The sequence below is a fragment of the Hemicordylus capensis genome, chromosome 5 (genome assembly GCF_027244095.1).
Source record: "Hemicordylus capensis ecotype Gifberg chromosome 5, rHemCap1.1.pri, whole genome shotgun sequence".
Taxonomy (NCBI): Eukaryota; Metazoa; Chordata; class Lepidosauria; order Squamata; family Cordylidae; genus Hemicordylus; species Hemicordylus capensis.
In genome coordinates this window covers 153039874-153059920 of record NC_069661.1, presented here as the reverse complement: position 1 = coordinate 153059920, position 20047 = coordinate 153039874, and the positions used below count along the sequence as shown (strand labels likewise).

General features: G+C 41.9%; 1 protein-coding gene across 1 annotated transcript in view; it reads left to right on the top strand.

The window, feature by feature from the left end:
* Window positions 1-1668: 1668 nt before the first annotated feature.
* Window positions 1669-20047, top strand: part of SLC26A4 (solute carrier family 26 member 4) — a 42726-nt gene continuing 24347 nt past the window's right edge. The window contains exons 1-12 of the mRNA XM_053251632.1: window positions 1669-1716; window positions 2707-2869; window positions 3002-3141; window positions 3786-3896; window positions 5634-5818; window positions 6552-6716; window positions 10701-10853; window positions 10949-11031; window positions 13989-14136; window positions 17051-17164; window positions 18431-18508; window positions 18789-18884. Coding sequence (XP_053107607.1) covers window positions 2715-2869; window positions 3002-3141; window positions 3786-3896; window positions 5634-5818; window positions 6552-6716; window positions 10701-10853; window positions 10949-11031; window positions 13989-14136; window positions 17051-17164; window positions 18431-18508; window positions 18789-18884 — 1428 coding nt within the window. The 5' untranslated portion in view covers window positions 1669-1716; window positions 2707-2714. The remainder of the gene's footprint in view (window positions 1717-2706; window positions 2870-3001; window positions 3142-3785; window positions 3897-5633; window positions 5819-6551; window positions 6717-10700; window positions 10854-10948; window positions 11032-13988; window positions 14137-17050; window positions 17165-18430; window positions 18509-18788; window positions 18885-20047) is intronic.

Here is a 20047-nt window from a genome sequence, read left to right as displayed (position 1 = left end):
AAGAGGGTTACTATGACTGGCAGTGGCACACATTAAGAAATAATTTTCTCTGACCTGTCTCCTGATGCACCTATGGAAGCTCAGGGAATAATTAGGGATTAACTAGAAACAAAATTGTCAATAATATTTGTGTCTGAACTGTATGTTTTGAAAAGTGCAAAGGGTGAACTATGACAAATGATATCTTAACTACCTGGAGGGGAAAATGATTAAAAAATACATTCCTGAATTATCATATAGTGGCTTTCAAACATACTACCAGAGAATACGATCCATATCAATGTGTTTACCACAGAACATCTTTGGAGGTAGTCTGGTGTGCAAAGGATTCTGAGACATACTTTAGGCCATGTACTCCATTTAGTATTCTTTTATATGATATTTTATTGTGTTTCATTTAATTTTAAATTGTAATGGGAGGCTGAGCAACCAATGAACTGGCAAAATGAAAAAAAAAAGCCACCAAATGCACTGAGGCAGTGGCCAGATCGATTAGGTTTCGTTGCTATGGTGCTGGAGAGGAGAGGAGTCTCTTACCTCCCCTGTGGCTTGCTGGCCCTGGTCCAAGGGCAGAGCCACCAGTGTTCAGCCATGTCCAAAGAACATGGGCCACCTAAAGGGGAGCACCAAGGTGCTCCCCCTGCTTGCCACTGCCATGGCTCCTGTCGCCTGCTGTTGCCCATTGCCTCTGCTGCCTCCTCCACTAGCCAGCCTGCTAAGAGGCTGGTGGTCTGAAATACGGAGGCCCCTTTCCTCTCTCCAACAGTTCCCCAAGCCGACTGACAAGCAGCAGTGGGCAGCAGGAGCTGCAGCAAGGGGCCACCACTGATATGAGCAGGGGAGGCATGTGCTACCAGGGCGCATGCACCATCTGGGAGGCCACCCCAAATGCGGGCCCCTTTACCCTGGCTATGCTACTGTACTGCCCTAATCCAAATTGCTCCCCTGAAGGGGTTCTTGACAGAGGAGCAGCAAACATGAGGACACAAGATAAGTGTCTGTATGTTCTGCCCCTCCCCTCCCCACAGCAGCCTGCAGGGTGTATGATTTGCATTGGAGAATCCCGGGGAGAAGGTCAAACTCGTCTTTCCCCTCGCTGTGCCCCTACAAGCCCGCCACTCTCGCAGCTGCTTTTAAGCAAAAGACTCATACAACCGGGGATCCACTGACGGGTCTTCAGCTTCTTCACGTCTAGTTTTGCCCTAGGAGGGCAGTCTTGCCCAGCAATTCCCCCTCACTGTCCTGTGGGAGAAGCTCAATAATGGTGGGTAATTGGTGAAGTTGTCTCTCAGGGAAGCTTGTCTCCCATCACCGACGTCCTCATGGAGAGGCCCCGACAAGCTTCGGAGGAACTGTGAGGTCCCCCGGGGGAAGACGGCTTAAGAAGTCCCCTGCTAACCTTGAAGGGACGCCCGCCTTCCTTACCAAGGGCTCATCCCCACTTCTCTCCCTGCCCCTTTGCCCACTGCGCTGCGAGGCGCGGGGGACACAACCCAAGAAACGGCTGGGGCAGCAGCAGGGCTGTGCAAAGGAGAGGGAGGGAGGAGAGAGGGAGGGAGGCGGTGTGACAGGAGGAGAGGCGGGTTTGCCACATAGGCTGCCGCAAGCGGGCGCTTCTGTTTGCCTGTAAATAAAGGGAAAGCGGCTGGTCCTAGGATGGGCGTATAAATGCTGCTGGGGGGTCACCCGCTCTGCCCACTGCGGGGCCTGTCGCAGGTAAGGATCCGGCAGCTCAGGCTTCCCTCACCCAGTTCAAAGGAGTGGAGGAGCGAGCGAAGGCAACGGCCACGGCAGCAGAGGCAGCCCCGCTCCGAGGAGAAGCGAAGTGCTTCAGGACTCGGACAGCGCTGTCTAGCGCGGCTCCGAGAAGGGACTGAAAGTTCTGGCGCCCGGTTCTAGGGAACTGAGCGGGACCGGGGAGAGGCGGCAAGGCGGGTGCTGCTGCCTTGAGGGGAGGTGAAGTGGAGCTCACTGAGCCCCAGCGGGCAGGTAGGCTGCGCAGAAACACGCATACAGGCTGCTGTATATAAAGGGAAAGCGTGGCTTCCCATCACAGGAAGGGAGGGGGCGCGGCGTTAGAAATCGCGAGGAGAGGGAGCAGAGTTGGCGGGCGCCTTTGGCAGCTGCGTGCGCGTCCGAAAGTGAGCAGGTGGTCTTTTCGCGGCTTCTGCACGCGGAGGGAGGGGAAACGTCCTCGGTGGATTCTCCCTTTCTGCGGATGCAGGGGTGCAGTGGAGGGGGGCCGCGCAGGGACGGAGTGCCGTTGCTTCTCTGGCTGTTGGGGTGGGCATGGCCATGGGGGCTGTCATGGAGAGCGCCTGCATTTCTGAAGTTGCAACTACATCACTGCTCCTCCTGAAGCTGTTAAAGGCACAGGACCTTCCATTCGGCTTTTTGGTTTTATTTTAAGAAGTGGCAGTCTTAAAAGCTGGCACGGAGTTCTTCCCGCAGGACAAAAGAAATGACTGCTGTAGGACTCTTTGATGGCTCAGCTGTAGGCTTCCTGGGGAGAAGGAGTGGGCTGTCCTTGCAGCCCATGATGCAGTGGGAAGAAGCTGGCACTAGGCCCTGTTGCCACAGGCTGAACCCACCTGGCTACTCCAGGTGTAGGCTAAGCTTAGAGGGCATATTGTACTTGATGGCTGGCTGCCTTTGGAGATCGTGTGCTTTGGAAATGCTGCCCTTCTTCATTGTTTGCACCTGTAGGTAGGGGCATGGCAGCAAGTGGAGGGGTTGATGGAGCCCTCCCCGATCTCAGTCGCTATGTGGTGGCCCGACCCATATACAATGAACCAACTTTTCAAGAGGAGAATGAGAGGAAACTGGTGCTGTCCAAAACGCTCCGGGAACGAGTCCAGAAAGCTTGCAGGTGACTGTCTGGCATGAAGCGCAGATCGGCATCAAAGAACTGAAATGATCAAATGGGGGTGGGCAGTGGTGGGGGGAGAGCAGGAGCATTTCACAATGTCACTCTAACAATTTAACACATTGTCCTTGGCAGTTGTTCAAGAAGAAAGGCCTTCCAGATAACCAAGACCTTTTTTCCTATCCTGGAATGGCTACCTAAGTACAGGGTTAAGGAATGGCTAATGAGCGACATAATTTCTGGCATCAGTACAGGACTTGTGGGTACTTTGCAAGGTAAGAGAGATACAGACATTTTCCTATGGAGCTATTATTACATAGGAAAAAACGGGAATGTGCTGGGACTGATGAAAACATGTTTTGCAGTTATGCATCGCTACCTCTTGTTAACAGTGCATGACTTCCCACCAACACACTCCAGAAAGGTGAACTTGTTTGAGGATTTAATTTGCCTGAGTTTTTCTCTGATTATGGAATATAGCCCAGATTAATTGGACTACATTTTTCCAGACTTTTCTCCAGTCTTAGACATACTTAGGATTGGGATGTCTGACTTACTTTTGAGAAGCATAGTTAGGATTAGGCTGAAATGTTCTACTATCTAACATGTTCAATTCAGATGTATACTATCTAACATTATTAATTAATTAATTAATTAATTAAATTGTTGTTACAAATATTTATATACTATTTTCAACAAAAGGTTCTTTAAAGTGGTTTACATAGAAAAATAAATAAGATTATTCCCTGTCCTCAAAGGGTTCACAACCTAAAAACCCAGCTCAGATATAAAATACAAATCATGTACCTGTATAGAAAAGAAAATATGTACAATTAATAATGTACTGCAGCTGGATGTAGCTGTAAAAATAATCTGTTATGAGATAGGAATACACTTTTTTTTAAATCTACCATTCCAGGTTTGGCATATGCATTGCTGGTTGCAGTTCCCATTGGATATGGCCTCTACTCTGCGTTTTTCCCCATCCTGACATACTTCTTCTTGGGAACATCAAAACACATCTCAGTTGGTAACTGTATACTTGTCGTTTTAGTATCAGCCAATTACTTCTTCCAGAATAGGTATTAATAATGTATGTGAGACAGTCATTTTGATGAATCCAGTTTGCAGTAACAGGTTTTTATGCTGGCATATTCCTTTTTGTTTGAATTCTGCTGTATGCAGTTTCACACCTATCCATATTTCCACACAAATGATTACAGGCACTCCTCCACTTAAGACACTCTGAGTTAGAATTATAGTACTTAAGATGTGTGAAATTGCCACCTTGTTTCAGCTTTACAACACTTGCCACAGGAGAGAAGGCTCCATTAGATGGTTGCTGGTGTATGGGCTAAAGGAGGAGACAGTGGTGGCTTAGGCTCACATTGTTATCAAGACTGGCAGTCCTTGTGGCAGCTGTTGCAGCAGCATCTGAGGTAGTGGAGCAGAGCTGTGCAACCTCAGCCCTCCAACTGTTTCTGGACTACAGCTCCCATCATCCTCAGCCACAATGCCCAACAGTTAGGGATTTGGGGAATGGTAGTCAGAATTTGCAGGAAGGCTGAAGTTGTATAGCCCTGCAGTGGAAGGATTGGGTGATGTGCCTGATCAAGATGCTCCTGCCACTTTCCTCCTCCTCTTCTTACTTTCTGCTGCATGTCTGTGACTAACACATCACCAGCTTTGAAGGAGCAGAAAACAAAATAGGGTATCTGGCTTTGGTTCAGGGACATAGGAACATAGGAAGCTGCCATATACTGAGTCAGACCCTTGGTCTATCTAGCTCAGTATTGTCTTCACAGACTGGCAGCGGCTTCTCCAAGGTTGCAGGCAGGAATCTCTCTCAGCCCTATCTTGGAGAAGCCAGGGAGGGAACTTGGAACCTTCTGCTCTTCCCAGAGTGGCTTCATCCCCTGAGGGGAATATCTTACAGTGCTCACACTTCTGTTCTCCCATTCATATGCAACCAGGGCAGACCCTGCTTAGCTTAGTCATGCTTGCTACCACAAGACCAGCTCTCCTCCTCCCATTAATAATTATTTGCTGTGGGACAACAGATTCCATGTTAAGACACTTTGACTTAAGAAACAGTTTTCAGGAACCAATTGTGTCATAAGTCTGAGGACTTGCTATCTTGGGGGAAAACTTTCATCGATACTTTACATCCACATAGCCTCTTCCTTCACTGGTTCTCAGCAATCAGAAGCAGAAACTAGTTATGTGACATTTGGTTGCTGTTAATTGATCAGCTAGATTAAAGGTCCAGACTTAATAGTAGAATACTAACCACATGGTATAGTGGTTAGAGTGCTGGGTTCCAATCCCCATTCAGCCATGATACTTGCTGGGTGACTCTGGGCCAGTCACTTCTCTCTCAGCCTAACCTACTTCACAGGGTTGTTGTGAGGAGAAACTTAAGTATGTAGTACACCGCTCTGGGCTCCTTGGAGGAACAGCAGGATATAAAATGTAATAAATAAATACTTTCACTAATTCTGTGTGACACAAACTTTACAGGAACATGTGACATTAATGTAGAAAATATACACCATTAGGAACACCAGTTTATGATAAATATGGCAAGCTGAAACTTAATTATTTCTGCTGTGGTAACTGTGTTTTAAACTGCAAAAATGATTTTTTTGAAGTTTTGTTTGAATTTTTTGAGTGTTTGCACGTTATTTTATTGTTGATGGCTTCAAGGATGTTATTAAGAAGTGCTGTTAAACTGATGTATATATATATATATAATTCCTTTCAACAGGACCTTTTCCTGTGGTCAGTTTGATGGTAGGGTCGGTAGTACTAAGCATGGCACCTGATGAAAAATTCCTCATGGTTAGCAGTAACATGACAGGGCTGAACAAAACGATGATAGACACTGAATCCAGAGATGCAGAGAGAGTGCTGATTGCTAGCACTGTCACCTTTTTGGTTGGCATTATCCAGGTAATATGATAGGACAAAACTGAACCAAAATGTTGGTGCTCTTATAGTTTTATCATATAACTGAGAAAATAATGAAATAATGAAAAATTAATGTCATTATTCTCCACAGCTAGAGCTGAAATGTAGTCAAAATATAAAATGTATATTCACTTGCCTCATATTTATAAAGTTTATTCTGGGCTGTACCACCTCAAGTAAAAGTGGGGGAATAATTTTTGAATACTGGTCCTTGGGGTGGGTGGGTGGAAATCTCTGCACCTGGAAAAATAGTTTGATAGGGATAAAACAAAACTGAAGCCTTCTTCCTGCATTTTAATTATCTATGTGCAAAGTTTTGCTTTTTTAAAAAAGCACGAAACATTAAAATATGCACACACATATATCCCTGCAACCTGAAGTTTTGTCAGGAAGAGCTTTACCACTTAATTTTGATGAAAATTAAGGCAAGGAGGGAAAATAACCCTCCCTTACATTATTTTCATTCCATATTACTTTTAACATTTTTAATTTTATGCTTCTGTTTTAATTGTTGTGTGTGATTTCCTATTTTAAATTGGAGTTTCTGATCTGTTTTAAATTACTTGGGGAAAATGTATATATAAAAACTTAGTATACCAATGTGTTTTGATAGCCACCCAATCATAGAGGGTCTAAATCCTGAATTTTGAAAATTGTATGTTTTAATTAATTCATACTGTTTCTTCAGGAAATTATGTGGTGCTGTTTTTTTCAGCTGGTGTTTGGAGCGCTTCAGATTGGTTTCATTGTGCGATACCTTGCTGATCCACTGGTTGGGGGTTTTACAACCGCAGCAGCTTTCCAAGTGCTTGTTTCACAACTGAAAATAGTCTTAAATGTCTCAACCAAAAATTACAACGGGATACTTTCCATAATCTATGTAAGTGTACCTTACTAAGGCGGCCTTTGTGACATAGCATATTATCCTTATAGGCATGATTTTACCATCTCCTACAACCATTTTATATAGGAGCAATCTGTATAACAGATTATAAAACAGATTTGATTGCTGTCTGGATTCCCATTCAATCTCTGTTGTAAATTTGATCAAAGTGCATAAGATCTATTGTCCTGAAAGTCTGAATATTAATTGCTACATTAAATAAACTAATAATATAATCAGACCAACTCATAATATAATAATTGATTGCAATCCATGGATCATAATGCACAGTACCAGGAGCCCATACATCCTTCAGGCAGCTGGCTGGCATTGTGTCACCTGTTGAAGGAGGAGGCACCATGCAAGATTGCTGTCTATATTGACCAATTGTTTAGGAGTTCACATATGAAGATTTCATCTGGTACTGTCGCAGGGTTTTTGTAACCCAGGACAAAATACCAAGTTGGACCAATCTATACTTAAATGAAACAACACAACAGATTAGAGTAAAATCCAAAGTTAACAACTAGCAGCTTCTTTCAAGTCAGAAAAACTGACTGGAAGAAAAGTTAATTTATTTATTAGATCACTGAATTCCTTGTGTGTTTATACACACACACACACACACACACACACACACAGAGTGCTGTGGCAGGGGCACAATTATTTATCAAGGTGATACATTTATCCCTGGACCACTGATGAGAAGGGCCACCTCCCACTATTCTCCCTTCCCCCTACAGTTGTTGTTGTTGAACTAGCAATGCTGCAATGGGTTATTTGTTTGTTTGTTTATCATATTTTAATACCACCTGATATGTATATCTCTAGGTGGTGTACAAACTTTAAAATATTTAAAAGCCACAAATTAAAATACATGACAATAAAAACTATAGAATAAAATCATTAAAACAAGTTTTTAAAAACTTTTAAAGTTATTAAAATTAATTCTAATTAGAAGCTTGAGAGAACAGGAGTCTTGAGGTTCTTCCTGAAAACAAACAGAGAAGGAGATGCCCTTATTTCAGCAGGAAGCTTATTCCAAAGCCCTGGGGCAGCCACAGAAAAAGCCTGGTCCTGGGTTGCCACCAAACAAGCTGGTGGCAACTGTAATTGGACCTCTCCAGAAGATCGTAACAGGTGGCAGGCATTGTGACAAAAGAGTTGCTCTCTCAAATATCCTGGACCCAAGCCATTAAGTATTATAGGTTATAACCAGCACTTTGTATTTCACCCAGAAACATATTGGCAGCCAGTGCAGTTCTTTTAGAACTGGTGTTATGTGGTCCCTTTGTGTTGTCCCAGAGACCAATATGGCTGCTGCATTCTGTACCAGTTGTAGTTTCTGGACTACGTACAAAGGCAGCCACACATAGAACGTATTACAGTAGTCAAGCCTGGAGGTTACAGGTTATGTACCACTGTTTTAAGGTCATTCACCTCTAGAAATGGACGTAGCTGATGTATCAAATGAAGCTGATAAAAAGCACTCTGGGCCACCGCCTCCACTTGAGAAACCAGAGAGAGCTTTGGGTCCAGGAGCACTCCCAAGCCCTGTACCTGATTTCCGGGGGAGTGTAACCCCATCCAGAACAGGCAGATCTAAACCATCTCTTGGGTTCAGTCCCCCCACAGTCAGTTCCTCCATCTTATTTGGATTCAGCTTCAATTTGTTATCCCTCATCCAGCCCATTAGTGCCTCCAGACAGGCATTTAGGGAAGATATGCAATTTCCTGATGAGGCTGGCATGGAAAAGTAAATCTGGGTGTCATCAGCATATTGGTAACACCCTGCACCAAACCTCATGATGATCTCTCCCAGCGGTTTCATGCAGATGTTAAAAAGCATTGGAGACGGTATGGAGCCTTGTGGGACTCCACACTTCAGTTCTCGCTTAGCAGAACAACAGTCTCCAAGTGACACCATTTGGAATCTGCCAGAGAGGTAGGAGCGGAACCACTGCAAAACAGTGCCAATCAATCCCACCTCCCCAAGGCGGTACAGAAGGATACCACGGTTGATGATATTGAAAGCTGAAGAGAGATCCAAAAGGACCAGCAAAGTCACACTCCCTCTGTTGATAGCCAGTTGGAGATCATCCATCAGGCCAACCAAGGCTGTCTCGACTCCATAGCCCACACAAAAGTCAGTTTGAAATGGGTCTAGATAATCTGCATCATCCAAAACTGTCTGGAGCTGAGAGGACACCACCTGCTCAACCAACTTGCCCAACCATGGAAGATTAGAAACAGGTCTGTAATTAGCTAACTCTGAGGGATCCAGCATAGCTTTCTTCAAGAGTGGTCTAATAATAGCCTCCTTAAGAAGGCTATCTACCTACCTACCTACCTACCTACCTATCTATCTATCTATCTATCCATCCATCTATCTATCTATTTATTTATTTATTTAACTTATATACTGCCCAGACTTTAGTCTCTGGGCGGTTAACAGTGACATAAAAACAATTAAAACAAATATAAAAGGTTAAAACAGTTTAACAATTTAAAAACAGCATAAAATTAAAACCTACAAATTTAAAAAGCTGAAAAAGCTTGGGTGAAGAGATAGGTCTTCAAATGTTTTTTTAAAAATTGCTATTGATGGGGAGGATCGTATCTCAGCAGGGAGCACATTCCACAATCTCGGGGCAGCAATCGAGAAGGCCTGTCTCTGTGTGGCCACCAGACAAACTGGCGGTAACTGGAGACGGACCTCCTCAAGTGACCTCAATGGGTTTTGGGGGACACAACGAAGAAGACATTCTCTTAAATACCCCCTTTGAACCCCCTTCCAAATTTCCCATCTACTACTGTGCTATCACCACCATTCTGCCCCTCAGCACTCCTCCTCATCCACTGCATGCTGCATCATTAGCCTCTGGCCTGCCTGCCCAGACCTCACCTCCTCCGAGCCCTCCAGCCAGATTATCATTCAGTCATTCATCACTATTGTGCTTATATTTCAAAAGGCTGCAGGGAGGGCCTCTTCCCAACTACCCAGTTGGATCATGTGATAATGGCACAGCTCCTCACCTCTGTGCTCTCTCCTTGCAGCTTGCACACCTGTCCCAGGACCATTTCAACCTTACTATGCCTGTATGCAGTGAAATTGTAATTATAATTTTAACTAAAGACATCTAATCAGGCATCTTAAGTGGCGCAGCAGGGAAATGCTTGACTAACAAGCAGAAGGTTGCCGGTTTGAATCCCCACTGGTACTATATCGGTCAGCGGTGATATAGGAAGATGCTGAAAGGCATCATCTCATATTGTGCAGGAGGAGGCAATGGTAAACCCCTCCTGTATTCTACCAAAGAAAACCACGGGGCTCTGTGGGTGCCAGGAGTCGAAATCGACGCAACGGCACACTTTACCTTTAAATACATCTAAGCCAAAGCCATTTGTGCGCACTGTCTCCTTCAAGCAAATGGATTGAAAGACCACTGCTCCATTAGTTCAGTTCTAGAAAAATGATGGTTTTAGCGGCTGAAGTTGCACTTTTTAAAATGAGAGGCTAAAAAATCCTAAGTGAGCATTCATGAAACAAAAGCAGGAATAGCAAAAACAGAGCCAAGAAAGAGGCAAACAAGGTTGTAATGTGTTACCACAGGTATATGAGTCAAGTGGTGCATGCATATGTTTTCAAATGCATATAAGCAGTATTTAAGAGTAACAATAAATTTAACACTAAATCCTTTTGGAATTTGTAGCTTTTAAAAAATTCATTTACTAACAAGTAATTCCCACTGCATTCAATGGAATTTACATTCATGGAGTGTGGATAGAATTGCAACTTTAGCTCCCTAAATTGACAGAGATTAATTTTTGAGATTAAATTGACAGAGATTAGTAATCATGTTTGTGAAAATATTGGAACCGCCAACACTGCTGATCTCATTGCTGGTGTGCATAGGCCATATTCTAACAATTATTCTGTTTGAACTGAAGCATTTTTATTGTCTTCTCTTTTTTCTTTAGACCCTTATAGAAATATTTGAAAATATTGGAACCACCAACATAGCTGATCTCATTGCTGGTCTGCTGACCATTGTTATTTGTATGGCAGTCAAGGAAATAAATGATCGGTTCAGACATAAGATCCCTATTCCTATTCCTATAGAAGTGATTGTGGTAAGCCAACAGTTTTAAGAAACACAGGAGGGTGGACTGGAAGTAGAAGAAGATCATTTTTCTATATTCAAACTGTTGTTTATTTTTGATTTCAGACAATAGTAGCCACTGGCATTTCGTATGGTGTTGACCTGGAGAAAAAATACAATGCAGGCATTGTTAAATCAATTCCTAGGGGGTGAGTCCAAAATTATTAAAACAAATGTGACTTTTAATATGAAAACGTTTTTTAAAAATCACATGCAGCTACATTTTGAATGCATACTCCCATTCATGGCAAGAGTAAGGTCATTTAACACATGGGTGTACATGGGTGTAGGAAGACAAAAACACACAGTCATGCTGACTTGAATGCTAAAGTTTTTGTAGAACCAGAACAGAATGTTGATAATGCATTATCTGGTCTTGTTAGATTGGATACTCTTCCGATTGGGTTGCCTGAGGAGTTGGACAGGCTGCTTGGAAGTCTGAGACCTATCACTTGTACACTTGATCCTTGCTCTTTATGGTTGATGAAGGAGGTCAGGGAGGGGCTGGGACTGAGGGTAGTGGGGGTGATAAGTGCTTCCCCGAATTGGGTAGTGGTGCCCTGCCAAAGGAAGTGGTTATTAGGCCCCTCCTGAAAAAGCCCTCTTTGGGCCCCACTGCTCAACCTCCCATTTATGAGCAGGGTGTTTCAGCTCTGGATGAAACTGAATATAAGAACATATAGACTTAAAAATAAGCCCACTGAATCAGGCCAAAGGCCCATCTACTCTAGCATCCTGCTTCATTAAGTGGCCAACCAGGTGCATCTGGGAATCTGATTACTTAGATCCTTTCCAGTCCATCTTCTGGCTTGGGTATGGGACAGAAACTGCCTTGGTTGCCCCAGTGGAAGACCTACACCAGGAGATAGACAGGGGAAGTGTAACTTTGTTGATTCTCCTGGATCTCTCAAAGGCTTTTAATACTATCAACCATGTTAACATTCTTGACTGCCTTTCTGGATTGAGACTTGAGGTCACTGTTATACACTGGTCCTATCTGGGGGTCATATCCAGAAGTCAATGCTAGGGGACACCTTCTTTATTCCTTTGTCATTGCCTTATGTACCACAATCTGTTTAATATACACATGAAAGCACTGGGAAAGTCATCCATGGGTATGGCTGCAATGTAATCAGTATGCTGATGACACCCAGCTCTACCTATCATTTAAGTCAGCAGATACCAGTGAGGCAGTGGATGTCCTGAACCAGGGTTTGGAAGCTGTTCCAGGTTGCATGAGAGCAGACAAATTGAAAGTGGATCCAGATAAGACAGAGGTGTTCAGAGTTAGCAAAACCAATTATCCCCGTGGTGAGGAGAATGTGATCTTGGATAGGGATGGTTTCCTCCTGAAAGACAAAGTTCACAGCTCATGGGGTTCTCCTGGACCTGATGTTGTCCTTGAAAACTCAGGTGGTGATGGTGTCCAGGAGTGCCTTTTATAAGCTATGGTACACCGGTTGCAATCCTGCTTGGAGAAATCAGACTTGACTCAGTCACCTAAACATTAGTTACATCCATTGGATTACTGCAATGTTCTCTATATTCAGGCAGACCTCTCTATTTGCAGAATCGTGTATCTGTGGGTGTCAAATAGACACCCAACCTCCTTATCTGTGGATACTTAAGGGTTAAAACTCACATATCCATGGTTCATAGGTGGAAATTACCATGGAGATCATTCCTGGCTGCAATTTTGTCCATTGGAGCCATTTTGTGGCTCTTTTTTGGGGGGGGATATTGATGACTTTTGGGACCATTTGGGACTTTTGTGGGTCATCTGGGGGGCATTGCTGGATGGCAGGAGACCTGTGGAACATGGTAGGGCACTTTATTTGGCCCATTTTCATGATTTTAGGGTGGGTTTTTTTAGTCTGGGAACCAAAACCCTGTGTTCCCATAGACTCAGTGACTCATTATCCATGGTTTTGTTACCTGTGGTAATCTGCAGGAATTGAACCCCCATAGATAATGAGGCCTATCTGTATAGCTACCCTTGAAGACTGTTTGGAAGCCTCAGCTGGTTAAGAATGCTGCTGGCACTAGTCACTTCATGAGTATTATACTCATTCTATGGCAGCTTCACTGGTTGCTAGTTCATTTTCAGGCTAGATTCAAAGTGTTTGGTTTTGACATGTAAAGTCCTATGATGCTTGGGGCTGGTTTATCTTTCAGACTGTATTCACCCATGCAAATCTGTCAGGCCCTCCATTCTGCATTACAGGCCCTGCTCACGGCCCCTCCACTAACTGAGATTTGATTGGCAGGGACTAGGAACAGGGTGTTTTCCATTGTGGCTTCTCAGCTTTGGAATGACCTCTCAAATGAATTTCACCAGGTTCCTTCTCTTAAGATTAAAACAAACAAACAAAAAATTCAAGACCCTCCTCTTCAGACAGGCTTTTAAATGTTTTATCTGTTTTCTGCATCTGCTGGGCTTTAAATGTAGTTTTAATTAGATTTTCGTTTTTAGCAATTTTTAGCCCAATTTTATACTGCTGTGGTGCCTGTCTACTTTTATTATTTTTTGTTTTATTGTGATCTATTGTTTTTGTGAGTCAGCCTGAGCAGCATTGCACTCAAGGGGTAAGATACAACTATTTGAATTAATTAAATAAATGTATGAGGATCATCAAGCAAAAATCTATTCTACTGCATTTATACTGTAAGTGCTGAAAAACAACAGAATTACACAATTTAGATACACATTGAAAAATCTTCATGAAGACAACGAAGCAGGTGAACATGTTTCATCCTACACACATGTACACATATATTGGTAAAGTATTATGGTTAAAATATTGACCAAATATGGTGAAGTCTATATTAAAGAATATTTTCTATTGCAATATAAAATTTTACAAGAAAGGAAGTATAAAATTCTGCAGGGAGTACTGCAGGGAGGAGGGTCTATTGTGTACTTTTTTGCAGTTGTTGCTATATTGTATTGTGAAGTAACAAAATTCCTTAAGAAATGTCTTAATTAAATAATGTTCACATTGTAGCTATAGTATTTGCTGATAACACACACACACGCACGCGCACACACACACACACACACACACACACACACAAGTGACTATATATTATTCTTAAACATATTTAGATTTTTGCCTCCTGAACCTCCTGCTGTCAGCATGTTTGGAGAGATGATAGCTTCTGCCTTTTCCATTGCTATTGTTGGCTACGCAATTGCTGTATCTGTAGGCAAAGTGTATGCAACCAAATATGACTATGCTATTGATGGAAACCAGGTATGTGGAACCAAAGTGCTTCTTAAAAATAATGAAGTATAAATAAGCTAAATCTTAATTACTCATCTATGCAGTATGCACTGCATTATTCTTGTCACCCCAAGAATTCTTATATCTGGAGCTATAGAGTGGACATACTCTGGAAACATGTCAACAGTTTTTCTTCTTGCTACTTATCGGGGAAGCGTTTTACATGAACTAGCCAGTACTGAGCACAGGTACACTGGCAAGAGAGTTGTCTTTAGAATCCTGGTTATGTGGGATTATTCAATATAGCTGGTTTTTCTGAGCAAGACGTCTCGGCATTCAGTTACAACCAAGTGGAGCCACTCCAAAATAAGGAAATGATTCCCAAATACCCAAGGGAATCCCTAGGGAATCCCTCCCAAGAGCCACAGAATATTGATGTTAGATGGCTAGAGTGCAAATTGAGAGATTTGGCTCGAATCCAACAGATTACAATACAGAGCATGTTTGAAGATCTATGCTCTGGCAATGCACGCAGTTCTTTTCTGCCCGCATTGCTTCTGCAAGTTCATGTCAATTGGAGTTGGCTAGGCTTGTGTGAGGGTTAGTACTTGCCCCTCCTCCCTTGAATGAGAATTTGGATACATTAGTTACCTGTTGCGACATTATTAATGATTTTTTTGCAGATTAAATCTCTCATATTCAAGCTGAACTAGACTCTACAGTTACTGCAGAGACTACTATGGAGTTGTCCAGCAGCTCTCCTTGTATGGTTAAACTGAATCAATTTCAGTTTGAGACTCCCAAGTATGTGGACAAGCTACTTGGGACACTTTGCCTTACTATCTATCTGTCTTCTTGATCCTTGCCTAACATGGTTTATACAATCTAGAGTGAGATCACTGGAGAGGGTCTTGTTAAGATCATTAATGCCTCTCTGGGGGAGAGCCGTGGCTAGGATGTTTATAGACATCCTTTATGTACATGTTTAATACATCTTGACCTTGCTTAAGGCTGTTTCATGGATCTCTCCTAACTAAATTAGAGCATCCCCTTCTTGGAATGCTTTTAAGAAGGACCTGAAAATATACCTGTTCAGTCAGGCTTTTAGTTTTAAAGTTTTAAGTTTTAGAGTTCTTATCTGTCTTTTAAACTGTTTTAATTGTGGTTGTGTTTTCAAATTGTGAACCACCCAGGGACTTGCATATAGGGCAGTATAAAAATATGTTAGATAGATAGATAGATAGATGTCCAGCCAGAAAATAACAAGAGAGCATTAGGGGCCAGGAGGGAATTGGCATCTAATGGAGTTGGGTTTTAGGATTGGAAAAATGCACCATTTTGTTGCAAGTCCCACTTGTTTTCATGTATGCATGGGTGGGGGTGAGGTAAAGCATATTGTCTGCAATAGTGAATGGATTTTATGATGCACAATAGTACTGTGACTTTTTGCAGTTCACTCCTTCCAAGCAATTAGTGTAGTTCACACTAATTGATTGGAAGGAGAGGTATTTCTTCTTCTTGTTCCCCTTGCTTTTTGGGAAGATGATTCTACTGATCTATTCTAGATTACTCATTGAGCATAATTTATATTATAGTGTGTAGCATGATGGCTGTTTCTGTTGCAATATTCCATATTCAGCATCTGGAACCATCTCATACATAGCTAAAGAACAAATGCAACAATGTTAACTTAAAATTGTACATTTTCCCCCTCTTAAAACAATGTTGCTTTAGTACATTGTTGAATTTCCTCCTTTTCTTTACCAATTCACTTATTTTTCAGCTTTATCTTTACTCCATTTAGTATTATTATTATTTCTTGTTTACACAGTCAGACAGGTATTATTGACTGATTTGTTTTATCCAGACATTGAGTCCTTCCCAAGGACCTGGGATGGCTGAATTTTATCATCAATACTGTTGGTTATTATAGATATCGTCGCAAAATATAGGCTGTTCCCAGTAAAGCTGCTTTTTTTAATTGGCTGATGGTGATTTCTGTGGCCCGTATTGTGTTGAGGTGCTCTTCAAGGTCTTTTGGGACTGCACCCAGGGCACCAATTACCACTGGGATTATTTTGGTCTTTTTCTGCCACAGCCTTTCAATTTCAATTTGTAGATCTTTGTATTTGGTGATTTTTTTCTATTTCTTTTTCTTCTATTCTGCTATCCCCTGGTATTACTATGTCGATTATTTTGACATGTTTTTCTTTCTTCTCGACTACAGTTATATCTGGTGTATTGTGTGGTAGATGTTTGTCTGTTTGTAGTCGGAAGTCCCATAATATTTTTACATCTTCATTTTCTTCAACTTTTTCAATTTTATGGTCCCACCAATTCTTGGCTACAGGTAGCTTGTATTTTTTGCAGATGTCCCAGTGTATATTATTATTATTATTATTATTATTATTAATTCAATTTCTATACCACCCTTCCAAAAATGGCTCAGAGCAGTTTACATAGATTAATAAATAAATAAATAAATAAATAAGATGGCTTCCTGTCCACAAAGGGCTCACAGTCTAAAAAGAAACATGAGATAGACACCAGCAACAGTCACTGGAGGTACTGTGCTGGGGGTGGATAGGGCCAATTACTCTCCCTCTGCTAAATAAAGAGAATCACCACAGCAAAAGGTGCCTCTTCGCCCATTTAGCAGGGGATGTCTGTCTATGTCTGTGTCTATGTCATTTGTTTATCTGCAGCATTTTTATTTCTAACAAGTATTATGTAGAAACTTGTGTAGCTCTGCCTGGATGTAATCTTTAAAAGGAACTTGTTTAATAATGACATTCTGTTAAGAAAATATGCAGCTACAGTTCAAATAGTACTTTATCTAATTCAGCTTTTGGAGTTGCCTATCACACTTCTGTTTTTACAATTCTCGAAAGAAATATTGTTTATTTGTACTGTAAATATTATTTTTTAAAATGTTTATTTCTAGGAGTTTATTGCCTTTGGGATCAGCAATATTTTTTCAGGAGCTTTCTCATGTTTTGTTGCCACTACTGCTCTGTCTCGGACAGCAGTCCAGGAAAGCACTGGTGGAAAAACCCAGGTAATATACTTTGTTCAGAATTATTAATGATCAGTCTAATTCCTGTATTGCTTAGTGCATAACCGTTCTCTGAAATTACCCTGATTGATTTCTGGGTGGCATTCTTGAGCAAAAAGCCAATGTTCATTGACTTCCTTAATCCCTAGTTCTTCTGGCATGTAGTAAAGGAGGTCAGGATTTTACAAAAAGAGAAGACTAAACTCACCTAATAGTACCACTTATACTGGATACAGACAGAAACTCCCTTATCTGAACTTTAAAATAGGAAAGAATGAGGTAATCTCGTCCCCTCACCCTTGTAATTCTGTTTAGTCTCCTTTATCCTGTCCCCTGGCCTAAGAACAGCCATTTACAACTGCAGCTGGCAGATTCAGGATTAGACTGCACATCTCAAACACTCTGATGAGACATGAGAGCCAAAGGACATGACTGCCACTCTCCAAGTCAGTGACTGCTTTTATTTCCTCTAGCAGCCTTTTGCCTATGGTGAACAGGTTGCCTAAATGATTCGAAGCTAGCAGAAGTAGCAATTTTGCTCATCATTATTTAATCCATATTGAAAGGGTTAGTGGTGGTGCATGAAAGTACCATGTCTGTTTATGTGGTATGCATATCCTTTATTTGCATCCGGTTCTGGGCCGGGTGGAAAGAGGAAGCCCCTATTCAGGGCTTTCCTCCTTTCCCACTGCCCAAGAATCAGCTGCATGTGACACAGCAGAGCTGGTGGTGGGGTAGGCAGCAACGAGCTGAGAGTGGGCAGTCGGGCAGGAGTGGGCAGTTCCCAGGTGCTGGGTGGCTTGTGGTCTTTGGACATGTCTGCCCAATTATAGCTCTGCCCCATCAGATACCAAATGAGTAAGCCCCTTCAGGACCTTTCAAAAGATAATTTTCAGAGATAACACTAAATATGAATCTGGGCTTCTGGAGGAGTGCTCAGATCACCGCCTCCATATTGAATCAAAACTAACAAAAGAGAGAGTAATTAGGCCTAGGAAACACATACATGAAAGGTAATATTTGTTTAAATATCTCATTTGTGATAGCTGAAATGCCATTTAGACAAAACTGCTTGTACTGTAAATAGTCCTTGTGAGATTTTTAAAACCCATGGTATTTGCACACATGCGCACGAGTGCGCACGCGTGCGTGCGCGCGCACACACACACACACACACAGCTGCTAAGGGCACTTAACCTATACATAGTTGATAACAGTACCTAACAAAAAACCTAATTTTTTTTATTGTCTACACCATCTTCTTTTCAGGTTGCTGGCATAATCTCTGCTGGAATTGTATTGATTGCCATTGTTGCTTTGGGGAAACTGCTCGAACCTTTACAAAAGGTATTTTATTATTGTACTTATTGTCACACTATAAAATTACTTTTTATTAGTAAATTTTGTTATTTAATAACATAATTATTTAATGATGAATAAGTAAATAAGTAATTTGATTAAATTATCTGCTGTGCTGTTCCAAGATTGGTATAACAGATTCATTCTGTCCCTGATAAACATAACATTCTTCCTTTTTCTCTTCCTATTCCTTCTTGTCTTTCTCTCATACATATACCTATACATTCTGCAGTAATGGCATAGTTAATTATTCATTCTCTCTTTACAGTCTGTGTTAGCAGCTGTTGTCATTGCCAACTTGAAAGGAATGTTCATGCAAGTGTGTGATGTCCCTCGTTTGTGGAGGCAAAGCAAGGCAGATGCTGTAAGTCCCTTAATTTTTTGTTCCTAATTGTCAGCCATATTTTAGATTAAACTCTTATCATATTTAATACTCTCTTCTGTGTGCTTAATAGCATAAACTCAAGACATTGTTTTTAGCCTGTGGAATATTGTTGCAAAGAAGAGACACTTTGGGCCAGCTACTGCATGACCTAAGCTTTGATCCTAATGGAGACTTCAGTGCAGTTTCCCTAACTCCTGCAAAGGTTTGACAAGCAGCCAGTGAAAAACAGATCATAAACTGCCGGTTTGACTACATATGACTACAACTCATAAACTGCTGGTCTTCACACCATGTTGTGATAATTATTTTTGTATTTAAATGTGTGATCCAACCTGCTCTTTATGCTAAAGGTAATTTAAGATACACTTTTCTTTCCAACTCCTTCTTTCCATCATGCTATGGTTATAGTACTGAGATTAGGCACAAAGAAATCCTCATGTACCACATTCTGACTGCATCTGGGCACTCACTCACTTCTCACATGTTCATTCATCAGGCTATTTATTTATTTATTTAAAATATTTATATACCACCCCTCCAGTGCACTACTGCTCAAGGTGGCTTGCAGCAATTGAATTCTTTCCAAAATCCACACAAATCCACACACCTGCCTGCAGACACAGACACAACATTGACAGAAGACACACAATAATACATACACCCCACAGATTACTCGTAAGCACATGTAGACACACACACATTCAGTACCTGCATCCTCCTCTCATGCAACATGGCCTAAACTGAAATCTCACCTGTTTCCTGTGACACTATTTTTATCCCTATCTGACCAAACTTCATAGGCAGTGAGGACATTTTAATTGTCAGAGCTGCTGCTGTGTGTGGTGCAGGCACTTTATACCCAAATTCCTGTTGCATGTGTATATCTGAGGTTTTGCAACAGCCTTTTAATTTTGCTATAAAACCCCCCCACTTTTGGTTCATTGGTGAGAATGTGAGGAAAGTGCATGCTTGCCATGTTGTTGTTGTTATTGTGGTTGTTTACTGGATCTGCTCCTGTTCCTTTAACAGCAGCCTAACAAGAAGTTCAACAAATAAAGCTTTTCTGATTATAGGGATAGGTGGTGAGAAAAGTTCTAGGTGCTGCTGTAAGAAGGCAGAGGAACAAGTCCATGATAGGGGTG